We start from the raw sequence: 12,648 nt of genomic DNA, 5'->3' as shown, positions 1-12,648 counted from the left end.
TTCGGTGCTCCATTGTAACGCTTATGAGTAGCGTGACGCAGCGTGGTAGCACGTCAATTTGCTCTTCCGATGCTCCGTTGATCCGCTCATGGGTAGTGTGACGCAGCGTGTAGCACGTTAGAGATCCCTCCCCGTCATAGTGTACCGGGAGATGAGAGCACTGAGCTCCCCCATTTACGATTTGGGGTAGGAGTATGTATGTACTCCGACAGCATCCCGTTCTCTCGGTCACTCATCAGGAGTAGTGATGCGGAGTGCACGGTTGTCACAGCCCTACCCACTCGGTCCCACTTTTGTTGTGAGTTGGATGACTGGCGTCAGGGGTGACCATGACATTGGCACCATATGCATGATGCATTTATTGTTTGCGTTTATGTTTGTTGCATTTATATGCTGTACATTGTTTGGATACCTATGTTTGACATGCATACAGGATTTCTATACCTCTCGGATTGCTTGTCTTTATACGCAGGTCCTGGTTAGTACAGTATTCTCCTGTTTACTTTAGTTTGTATTCACCTTTATTACATCAGGAGACTGTACGCATGATTAGTGCTAGGTGTTATTTCCTTACTTTGCATATCAGTTGTACCTGCTGAGTGTTGGACTCACCCCGCCTCCATTGTTGATATTTTTCAGGTTGATGCTGTCCGGAGCAGTTCCAGTCGCTAGTCCCCATCTGCACGTAGTGCTAGTCCTCTGCTGATCTTGAGTTGTTATTTTATCTTAATTTCTCTATCAGACTTTGTTTTTAGTCTTGTATTATTTTACTTATGGATATTGTATGGATTCTTATCATTTGATGGATTTTTGCTATGATTTGGATTTATTCTACTACATGCCTGCCTGGACGGCAGAAGAGGTGAGTTCATCGGATTTGAGCTTTACGAGTGTAGTTGAGTAGGATTGATTTTGAGTCATGGTATTACTGCTTTGGTTTGCTTATATTTATATAAACTACGTGGTGATGGTTTATTTACATGTTATTATTCCAGCCGCATGTGACTGAGGTATATGAGGATGTAGAAAAGTTTCAGATTGTCCGCCGTACAGGAGAGATGCTGCCAAAATTTTCTCAGACAGGGACTCCTCCGGGACGTGACATTAAAACCACCAAAAATCGATTTCTTCCAACGCACCACTGAAACAGTTGTTACTACTTTAGGCCGCACAAGAACCCCTACAACATGAGCCACCAAAATATATCCCTTCCAATGCTTTGGTTTAATCATCCCCGCCGCTATTCCAGAGAAAAGATACTGAGTGATCCTCCAGATAATCTTCTTTGCAACCGACTTTAGATTTCAATGCTTGGCATCATTCCTGGCACACCATAGAAACCGTATAACCAAGAATGGTAACGCCTCCCGAACATGCCCACCACGAGACCAACACAAACCCACTCTCCAATTGTCAAAAACCAAGAAACGATAAACCCCAAACAATTGGGCAAAATAGCCCCACACCTCCATAGCAATGACACCATGAAAAAATAAATGCTCCCAAGATTCTATCGATTCACAACAATGGCATTTAGAAGCTAAACAAATTCCCCTCTGCTGCAGAACAATATCCACAGGAAGCCGCTTTCGCAAAAACCACCATACAAAAACAGCAATATTCGGGAAAATTAGTTTACTCCAGTCAGCACACCAAAATACAGCCGGCTATTGCTGCCCAAGTCCAGTCGGCTGTTGCCCCACCAACCCAGCCGACTGCTGCCCAGTCCTGCCACACTGCCATGTAGATTTTAGAGAGAACTTACCATCCACCGACGGCTTCCAAACAATACGATCCCAACCACTATGCTATCCCGACACCTCCTCATTCGCTGGTTCATCTGAAAATCCCTCAACGACAGGAAAAGAAATCCAGAATCTCTTCAATCAATCTATACAGCACAACACTTTGAAGTTTATCCATGTTCCATCCCCACTTGGCCATGAATTCGCCAACAGTGCAGTCTGGATTTCCAACAATCGGACAAGAATGAAAGATAGGACCACTATCCAACCAATTATTATACCAAAATATGATTTTACCATTTCCAAGGATCCAACCAATGTGAACCTCTACCACACTCGCATCTTACAAAGCTAGCGCCGACAAGGTGACACATTGTTTTTTAACGTAATTACGCATGGCGACATCGCTCCACAATACCTTTTAGCCATAAAAATTGCCCAAGGGGTTTTTTGCTCCCTAAACTGAAACCAAAGCTTCATGGTAATAGCCCTAGCCACATCTGAAAGCTTCCTTATCCCTAGACCACCCTCCATCTTTGGTCTACAAATTTCAGCCCAAGAAACCCAATGTGGTTTCTTATTTGAACTCGATGCACCCCAAAAGAAATTAGCGAAAACCATTTCTAATTGATGTAAAATAGATAAGGGCAGGAGTAGCACCTGTAATAAATAGAATGACAATAAAGTCAAAACATTTTGAATAAGCAAAAGCCGACCACCATGGGAAAACCTTGAAACATTCCACCCAAGTAATTTAGGCCTCATTTTTTCTAAGAGAGGCTGAAAATATATTGCCTTCCGATGACTAGAAAAAATCGGAACCCCCAAATAAATTATAAGCATAGCCCCTTCCCTGAAACCCGTGATACTCTCAATTTGTCGCCTTCTATTTACAGAGATTGATTTAGATGGGTAGAAAGAACTTTTTGCAGCATTGATAGACTGTCTAGAAGAATTCATATAGAAATCCAGGAATTTCCTAATTCTTTTAACTCAATTGATGTATCCATTCATCAAAATCATGACATTATCTGCATAAGCTAAATGAGACATCTTCATGGTACAACCGGATTCAAAGAACATTTGAGGATATTTTAGAAATAGACCATCCAAACCTCGCGATAGAAATTTGGCTGCAATAATAAACAATAAAGGAGATATAGGATCACCTTGAGACCTCTTTTAGAATGGAAGAAACCTGATAGCTGTCCATTAATATGAACCGAAAACCAATAATCAACAATACATAGTCTGATAATTTCAATAAACCCATCAGAAAATCCAAAAGCAGGCATAACTTTAAACAAAAAAACCCCATTGAACTCTATCATATGCCTTGACCATGTCTAATTTCAAGATAAGGTTCCCACCTCTAGTATGAGAATTCAACTTGTGGTAAAATTCTTGTGCCAAAAGAACATTATTTGTTATCAATCTTCCTACTACAAAGCTACTCTATGAGGGGGAAATGATTTTATCCAACAACAAACGCAGTCTATTAGGCGGCCCGGTCTGTTTTTGCTGGTTTGGTTCAGTCTGAACCAAACCAGTTTGGTTTCCGGTTCTGATTCGGACTTCGGTTTTGGTCCAGCAAAGTGTGCGTCCCTCCTCTGCACTGCTTCAAGTGTATAAATACACTTCCTCACTTCCTTCTCAATTCACTCCAGAAAGCATAGCATTCCTTCTCCCTTGCTTTCTACTTCTTCTTCTTCTTCTTCTTTCTTTCTGAGTTCTGAGGCTTGGTTCGCGATCTGAGGTTGAGTCGAGTGCGGCGCTCGTTTTGGAGTACACCTACGAGTGACACGAGCGGTTGTCGGATCTTGGGAGGATTTTGCCGGAGAGCCTCTGCACCGTGGGCGGCAATCAATTCTCTAAAGACAGTTGGCACGTCCGACGCTTCGACCGGAGATACACAATTTCTTAACCCTTACTGTTATTAACGTTTATTGCATGCTCGTCATTTATTGGTGCAATTATAGATTACTGTATTAGCATAATTAGTTCTATTACAGTTATTACAATTTTAGAGAATTGATTGTAGCATCAATAAACATGATGAACGATAGGGTAACGGGGTTCGATGAGGCTAGCGCCCGACCCGAAAGATTTTTCGGGCAAAACTTCAGACGTTGGCAACAACGAATGAAATTTTGGCTTACTACGCTAGGGCTATTCTCCGTTATAGAAACAGACCCCCCTTCACCCAATGAAGAGGAACCTGCCCGTAGTGCTACCTTAGAGAGGTTTAAGCAAAGGGATTATCTCTGTCATGGGAGAATCCTATCTGCCCTCTCAGACGCACTATTTGATGTGTACTGTTCAACCGCTTCAGCTAAAGAGCTGTGGAAATCTTTGGATAAAAAATACAACTCTGAAAATTCTGGTTTAGAAAAGTACACTGTGGCAAAATTCCTAAACTTCAAAATGGTTGAAGGCAAATCTGTGATAGAGCAGACACATAAATTCCAAGTCCAAATTCATGGTCTTGCTGAAGGAGATATGCCATTACCTGAAAAATTTCAGGTCTTGTCAATCATCGAAAAATTGCCTCCGAGTTGGGAAGATTTTGGCATGACTCTTAAACATCGGAGAGGTAAAATCTCTCTCGAAGATTTGATGATTGCCTTAAATATCGAAGAAGAACATCGGAAGCAACATAAAAATGATGATACAAGAATGCCTATGGATTTTATTCCAAAGGCGAATGTAGTAGTCTCATCTGACAAAAAGAAATTCAAAAATCAGAAAATGAAGAACAAGATGAAACTCAACCCAAAGGTTCAAAAGAAAACTGGAACTAAACCTAAGCCTTGTTGGGCATGTGGATAGGTTGGACATTATGCCAAATTCTGCCCTAAGCGAAAGGACAAGAACCAAAGCAATACGTCCAACACCAAGGCACAAATAAATGTCGTGATTGCTAGTGACGACACCAGCGATAGGTTTGTTACCTTCAAACCTGAACTAAACTTGATCTATCAACCCAATGAATGGTTAGTTGATACAGGTGCTAATGTACACTGTTGTGCTGATCGCTCTGCCTTCCTTACTTATCAGGTAATTGAAGGCACTTCCGTGACCATGGGAAATCATTCTGCAGCCAGGGTGTTTGGGATAGGACAAGTTGACCTGAGGTTCACCTCTGGAAAAGTCCTGTCACTGCATGTGGTGCATCATGTTCCAGCGGTCCGTCGGAATTTGATTAGCGGATCAAAGTTAGTTCGTGCTGGTTATGAGTTGAACTTCAAATGTAATAAAGTTGTAATATTACATTTAGGAACCTTTATTGGAAAATGTTATCTTAATGAAGGTTTATTTAAACTCAATGTAGAAAATGCTACTTTAAATAAAACTTCTAATATTGGTTGTTCATATAACATTGAGTCTTATGATATGTGGCATGACAGATTAGGACATGTCAATTTTAATACCGTAAAAAGGATGATGAATCTTGACATGATCCCTAAGCATGCTATAAATGATAAGAAAAAATGTGAAATTTGTGTGCAATATAAACAACCCCATAAACCCTTCAAATCAGTTGATAGAAATTCTGATATTTTAGAATTGATTCATACTGACTGTTGTGAGTTTAACGGTGTAATAACGAGAGACCATAAAAGGTATTTCATTACCTTCATTGATGACCACTCTCGTTATTGTTATGTTTATTTGCTAAAAACCAAGGATGAAGCTTTAGATAAATTTATGATTTTTAAATATAAAGCTGAGAATCAAACCGATAAAACTATTAAGAGGTTAAGGTCTGATAGGGGTGGAGAATTTACCTCGAACCTGTTTCAAAAATTTTGTCAAGATACAGGTATAATCCATAAGGTAACTGCTCCATATAGTTCTCAATCCAACGGTATAGCAGAACGAAAAAATCAAACCCTTGAAGATATGATTAATTCCATGTTAGGCAGTTCTGGGTTACCTAACTTTATGTGGGGGGAGGCTCTATACACTGCATGTCATGTGCTAAATAGAGTCCCAATGAAGTCAATGGATAAAACCCCATATGAGCTTTGGAAAGGTCGAAGGACAAGTTTGAAATACCTTAAAGTGTGGGGGTGCCTGGCAAAGGTACTAGTACCTGAACACAGAAGGAAAAAACTTGGTCCAAAGACCGTAGATGGTATTTTCTTGGGTTATGCTCAAAATAGTATTGCATATAGGTTCCTGATTATTAAATCAGAAATTCCTGGAATAGATGCAAATACTATTGTAGAACTTCGCGATGCTACATTTTTTGAGGATATATTTCCTATGAAGACGAGAACACCTCAATCTAGTATTTCTACTAGAAATGAGCCTTCTTCCGTAGAGGTCCCATTATCCGTAGTGGGTACACCTTCCTCAAGTCACTCTAGACTAGATGAATCTAGTGAGTATACAGAACCGAGAAGGAGCAAGAGGCAACGTGTGTCTACGGATTTAGGCCAGGACTTTATCACCTATAATATAGAAGGTGACCCTGTGACATATAGAGATGCTATGGCTTCTCCTGAAGCTAAGCACTGGAAAGAGGCCATTAAAAGTGAAATGGACTCTATTATCTCTAATGCCACTTGGGAGTTGGTAGATTTACCTCCTGGGTGTACCACTATAGGATGTAAATGGGTGTTTAAGAGAAAACTAAAGCCTGATGGGTCAGTAGATAAATTCAAAGCCCGCCTAGTTGCTAAGGGATTCAAACAAAAAGAAGGGATTGACTATTTTGATACTTATTCTCCTGTTACTAGAATTACTACAATCCGAGTGTTAATCGCATTAGCATCCATATATCATCTTGAGGTCCATCAAATGGATGTCAAAACGGCATTCCTAAATGGAGATCTAGAAGAAGAGATATATATGGATCAGCCTGAGGGATATGTAGTCTCTGGAAATGAGAATAAAGTCTGTAGGTTAGTCAAATCTCTTTATGGTTTGAAGCAAGCCCCAAAGCAGTGGTACGAAAAATTTGATAGAGCTATGCTATCGTTTGACTTTGAAGTAAATGACTCTGATAAATGTGTGTATGCTAAAATGAAAGGTGATAATTGTATTATCCTATGTTTATATGTAGATGATATTCTACTATTTGGAATTAATCTTTCAATTATTAATGAGACTAAGACCCTCTTAAGTGGTAAGTTTGATATGAAGGATATGGGTTGTGCTGATATGATTTTAGGGCTGAAGTTGACTCGTTCAACTGATGGAATAACAATTTCTCAGTCACTCTATGTTGAGAGAGTATTAGAGAAATATGGTTATAGTCAAGTTAAATTTGTTGTCACACCATATGACCCTTCAAAAACTCTCCACAAGAATAATAGTGGTGTGGCAGTGTCTCAATTAAGATACTCACAAATAATAGGTAGTCTAATGTATTTAGCTAATTGTTCTAGACCTGATATTTCTTTTGCTATAACGAAATTGAGCAGGTTTACCAGCTGTCCGGACAGAACGCATTGGGATGCATTAGACAGAGTACTCAGATACCTAAAAGGTACTATATCCTTGGGCTTGTGGTATGGAAGATTCCCTGCAGTCCTGGAGGGATATAGTGATGCTAGTTGGATAGCAGACACTGCTGAGTGTAAAGGCGTTACTGGTTATGTCTTTACACTTGGAGGCGGTGCAGTTGCTTGGAGGTCTGTTAAACAGACGATTATATCCCGTTCTACATCTGAGGCAGAATTGTGTGCTTTAGATACCACAGTAACTGAAGCTGATTGGCTTAAGGGTCTTCTTTCAGAAATTTCCTTGATGGTAAAGCCAATACCTTCTATTTCAGTACACTGTGATAATCAAACAACAATAGCTCAGATTAGAAGCTCCAAGTATAACCAGAAACAGAAGAGACATGTACGAATAAGATTGAAGTCTATTCGTGAGCTAGTGTCTCTTGGAGTGGTGTCATTGGACTTCATAAGTTCAAAAGACAATATTGCTGATCCACTCACAAAAGGACTTGATTCCGAGAAAATCAAGAGATCCAGTAAGGGAATGGGACTGAGGCCTATCCTGGTTTCATCTATAACGGCAACCCAACCTATCTGATTGGAGATCCCAAAAAGTAGGTTCAATGTGGTACAAACAAGCTATAAGGGTGAAACGTAAGCATCAAATTAATTGAGATGTAATCTCATAGTCTCTTCCCTGGATAGATGCTTGACTGCTAGTAAGGATGAGCTTAGGAGCTCTTAATGAGTTCAAGGTCTTAATGACAGGATGCTTGCAGTACATCCTTGGAGAACTCACCTATGTAAGTGTAACTGTGAGGCCGCAGTGTGGGGGGTCTAGGCAACTCTCCTTAGCACTTATGAAACAAGATTCGGTGGCATGGCCGTAATGCACCAATCCAGAAGGATTCAACCGTCGCCAGTGATGAGTTGTTACCAATTGATCTTCACATATAAAAGGTTTAAGATCAAGACTCTGTTCTCTTCAAACCTATGTGAATAAGATTGGTGTACTTAGGTGAAAATTCAAACCGGAAGGTATTTTCACTGAAAGCTCATTGCAACCAAGCCTCAGAACATATCTTTGTTTTTGACTAAAATGATTTGAATTTGTGGGGGATTGTTGAATTTTGTTTTAAAATTCAAAGCATTTTTTTGGAGTGTTTTTAGTTCCACATTGCTAAGTGGAGAAGTTTGGAAGGGCTTATATAGGAAGCCCTTCCATCCTTGCTTAGCAATGATAAGAGGACCTACACGCATGCGCGGGCCAAGCCCAAATCGAGTGGATTTGGGGGGTTCGAGCCGGAAATCCATAAATCGGGCGTCACGTGCGCGATTAAGCCCGTGGGCCTTGCGCTCACGGGCGGCCCGGTCTGTTTTTGCTGGTTTGGTTCAGTCTGAACCAAACCAGTTTGGTTTCCGGTTCTGATTCGGACTTCGGTTTTGGTCCGCGTGAGGAAGCGAAGCAGCGCTTCGGTTCTGTCCGCGTCGCGTGAGGATGCGAAACAACGCATCTGCTCTGGAGAAGAGGTAGCAGAAGCAAAGTGCGTCCCTCCTCTGCACTACTTCAAGTGTATAAATACACTTCCTCACTTCCTTCTCAATTCACTCCAGAAAGCATAGCATTCCTTCTCCCTTGCTTTCTACTTCTTCTTCTTCTTTCTTTCTGAGTTCTGAGGCTTGGTTCGCGATCTGAGGTTGAGTACGAGTGCGGCGCTCGTTTTGGAGTGCACCTACGAGCGACGCGAGCGGTTGTCGGATCTTGGGAGGATTTTGCCGGAGAGCCTCTGCACCGTGGGCGGCAATCAATTCTCTAAAGACAGTTGGCACGTCCGACGCTTCGACCGGAGATACACAATTTCTTAACCCTTACTGTTATTAACGTTTATTGCATGCTCGTCATTTATTGGTGCAATTATAGATTACTGTATTAGCATAATTAGTTCTATTACAGTTATTACAATATTCACACCCAAATTCATCCCCTGTCAATAACTTCTCAAAGAACCGAGCGCCAGAAGCTTAGATTAGCTCACTTTCCTCCACACAAACTCCACGATTAGCCATTCTCCTTTTTTGTACCAAATTATGGAAGAACTTAGTATTTCTTTCTCCCTCACCAATCCACCTCACTGCAGCCTTTCGTTTCCAGAGCATTTCTTCCATATCCAACATGCGAAATAAAGCAGCTTGACACTTAGCCATATGCAACTTATTTTCCACGGTAGGGGAAAGATCAAACTCCTTTTCAGCTGAATCAAACTCCTCCTCTGCTTTCCGAACATTCTCAAAAGTATTTCCGAATAGCTCCGAATTCCACCACTTTAGATGTGCCTTCAATCTCTTTAGCTTAAAATGGAGCTTCTAAAGACCAAAACCTGAGCAAGGCAACATCCAATTTAAACATACAGTAAGAGAGAAATTATGATGTTTAATCCACATTTTCTGGAATCTAAAGGAGGCCACTGATTGGTGAAAGCTAGGAAAGGAAATGAGGAGGGGGCAGTGGTCTGAGGCTGCCCTGCTCAGGTGCTCCACCTGAACAGTAAAGTGTTTCACACTCCAGGTTGGAGATAATAATACCCTGTCCAATCGCTTCCAGACCCTATTATTAGTCCACGTAAACTTGTCTCCCACATATCCAGCATCCAGGAGGCCAGCAAGCATTAAAAAGTTATTAAAATCTACCACTACACCTTGATTTGATAACGTCCCAACAGAGTGTTCATTAGGCCCCGTGATTATATTAAAATCCCCACCAATCATCCAAAAGTCATCAACAGCTGGCTTTAATTCCAGTAGACTTTCCCACAAAGAAATCCTTTCAGATCTAGAGCACTTAGCATATACCACTGTCACAAACATGCACATAGGGAATAATGGAGAGCAAAGTTTAAGATGCAAAAATTGTTCATGATTTACCAACAGCGTACAATCAATGTTATGATCATATACAAACCAAATTTTGCCAGAACAATTTGAGATAGAAGAATTAAATCCCAACCTTCTAGTAATGAATCTCTCATTGAGTGAAATAAAAGGTTCAAGAATACCCAAGAAATTAATGTGATGAAAGTTTTTCAGAAAATGCACTCTTCTAAGAGAAGCAACATTTCCTATTCCTCTAATATTCCAAAGAATTCCAGACATTAAAAATTTGAGGAAGAGAAAGCCCTTTGTGCAAGCGATTTACTTCTAGTAACACGTTGTGTTACATTCGAAAAAGCATTAATAAAAGGTACATTCAAAGAGCAACTAGCTGGGTTAGAGACCTTACTTGGACCCAATGGTAGAGAGGAAGTCCTTTGTAACTGTACACTATCATCCTCATCAAATTCGACCTTTCCCACAAAGGTTTTCGACACTTCCGTCCCCTCTGACACATCTTCGATAATTGGAGATGTAGGATTACACCTTTGTCCCGAATCCAGGTGAATTTGATTAAGATTACAAGTTGCCAATCGATCTCCCAGCCTCGTCACAGTCACAGTAGTTTCCGGCACTACAACGTGTGATTGTTGCATATCTGAGACTGTCACTGCAGGTGGCAAACCTTCACGATAAATAGCTGTATTAGCTGGCCTGCTTGCTCCCTGAATCTCTGAAGATCCCACCGGTAATCCAAATAAAGTAGAAGAGCCCTTTGCTGGCACATTTTGCTGTGAACTCGATGCTGAACTCTGCAAATTCAGATTTGCAAACTGCACACTAGGTTTTGAAACCTGCACATTTTGCCCTAAAACATGCACACCAAGAATTGGAACCTGCACATCCTGATTCATAAACTGCACATTTTGTTTTGATCCAAACATTTCCACAGATTTCCCCTTATCCTTGCGCGAGGCAATAGCTTCCAGATTATTGTGATTGTCAACAACATTTAACTCAGAATCAGCAATTGGATAACCATTAAAATCATCAGCTCCCGGGCTCTCTTCCTCCAAATTCTGCGAACTCAGAACCCCAACCACAATTTGCTCATTCCTGATTTCCTCACTGGCAACGTTACCAGGACCCATAACCTTCGCTGCCTCCCCTACAAAACCCTCGATATCCCTTTGCTCCTCCTCTTCCAAAGTAGACAATAGATGGAAATTATTTCCAGCCACCCTATCCTTCTTCTTCGCATTAGCTTGACCAATTGAAATTCCTTTCTTTTGAATCCATACTTGCTGCTCTGATCTTTGTGTCACCTCATCCCCTGGCTCAATCGGATTGTCAGAATTCAATTTCCCTATACCAGCAGTTGTCCTTCGATTCAAAAACACCCTCAAATCCTCACCACCAGACTTAAAGCCACCTTAGCATCCCCCCAAATAGGTTTCGGCTTGTTACCAAATGCATAACAGTCCTCCTCCGAATGCCCCAGATGAGAACACTGCACACAATAAACAAGATGCTTCTCATACACAACTCGCTGTAGCCTTTTTTCAGCCCTAATCCCAATACAGAAATCCTCCACCTTTGGCTTTAGTAAGTCAATTTCGACACAAATATGAGCCATAAACAACCTCGAACCATCAACAGTGGCCACGTCAATTTTGATTGGCTTCCCAATAATGCTAGCAGCCGAGAAGAGACTACTCTTGTCAAACATATGTATCGGCAGGTCCGGTAACTGCACCCACACTGGCACCACCGAGGATTCAGCTTCATACCAGAAATGAGGAGACCATTTGAAAATTCACAAAGGCACACCATCAATAAACCAAACTCTCCGAGTCCATACTCGTGCCATGTCCTCACTCGATAAGATGCATAAACACATAACCAGATCGAAGAAAACGGATATTGAAAACCGAGGAAAGACCAAGATTTCAAAAAGCTTAAAGAACAACCGCAAATTTAGGGCGCAATCCCGAAAATTTTCCAATCAAAGAAAACTCATATGGCTTTGCCAAGGAAGAGACCTCCTAGAAGATACCAAGCTTATTATTGTATATGGTGGGTTGTTTAAGATCACCGCTGACATCCTTGAAGCTTTTCTTGGAGGCGCGGGGAGATGCTAGCCTTAATGCCGCCGCATAAGAGGTTGGTAGGGCAGAATCCGGTGCTCGGGAGCTTGCAAGAGGGACCTCCGACGGTTTAGGAGTAGAAATGGAGAGAGGAGGGAAGGCATGGAGGTCCGGCGCCGGGGGATGTGGGCGCCGGCGACCATCGCCACGGGGAAAACAAGCACGCGCCTTTATTGTCACCCAAATCGCAAAAAAAAAAAAAAATTGCCTCCAGTTTCAACTACAATTTGTTGGAAACAAACAAATTATTTTATTTTTTTTACGGTGAAATTCCTAGCTCAATGGAGAACTTAGATGTAGAGAAACCTTGTGATAGGTTTCAATACATGTTGTATATTACATTAGCATTATTATTGTTAGGACCCTCGGCGACCGACTAGAGGGGGGTGAATAGTCCGTGCACAAATCAAGCAAACGTCTCAGACTTATAACTTA

General features: G+C 41.3%; 1 protein-coding gene across 3 annotated transcripts in view; it reads right to left on the bottom strand.

Moving 5' to 3' along the window:
* Positions 1 to 12,386, bottom strand: part of LOC122018531 — a 50,406-nt gene extending 38,020 nt beyond the window's left edge. For 2 of the 3 annotated variants that reach the window (XM_042575870.1, XM_042575867.1), the window contains exon 1: positions 10,476 to 12,386. In XM_042575870.1, coding sequence (XP_042431804.1) covers positions 10,476 to 11,217 — 742 coding nt within the window. In that variant the 5' untranslated portion in view covers positions 11,218 to 12,386. Of the gene's footprint in view, positions 1 to 9,185; positions 9,577 to 10,475 lie in introns of those variants that run through there. The other variant, XM_042575869.1, reaches the window with a different exon arrangement.
* Between the last annotated feature and the right edge of the window lie 262 nt (positions 12,387 to 12,648).

The sequence above is a fragment of the Zingiber officinale genome, chromosome 9A (genome assembly GCF_018446385.1).
Source record: "Zingiber officinale cultivar Zhangliang chromosome 9A, Zo_v1.1, whole genome shotgun sequence".
In the NCBI taxonomy this organism is placed as follows: domain Eukaryota; kingdom Viridiplantae; phylum Streptophyta; class Magnoliopsida; order Zingiberales; family Zingiberaceae; genus Zingiber; species Zingiber officinale.
This window is presented reverse-complemented; position numbering and strand designations above follow the sequence as displayed.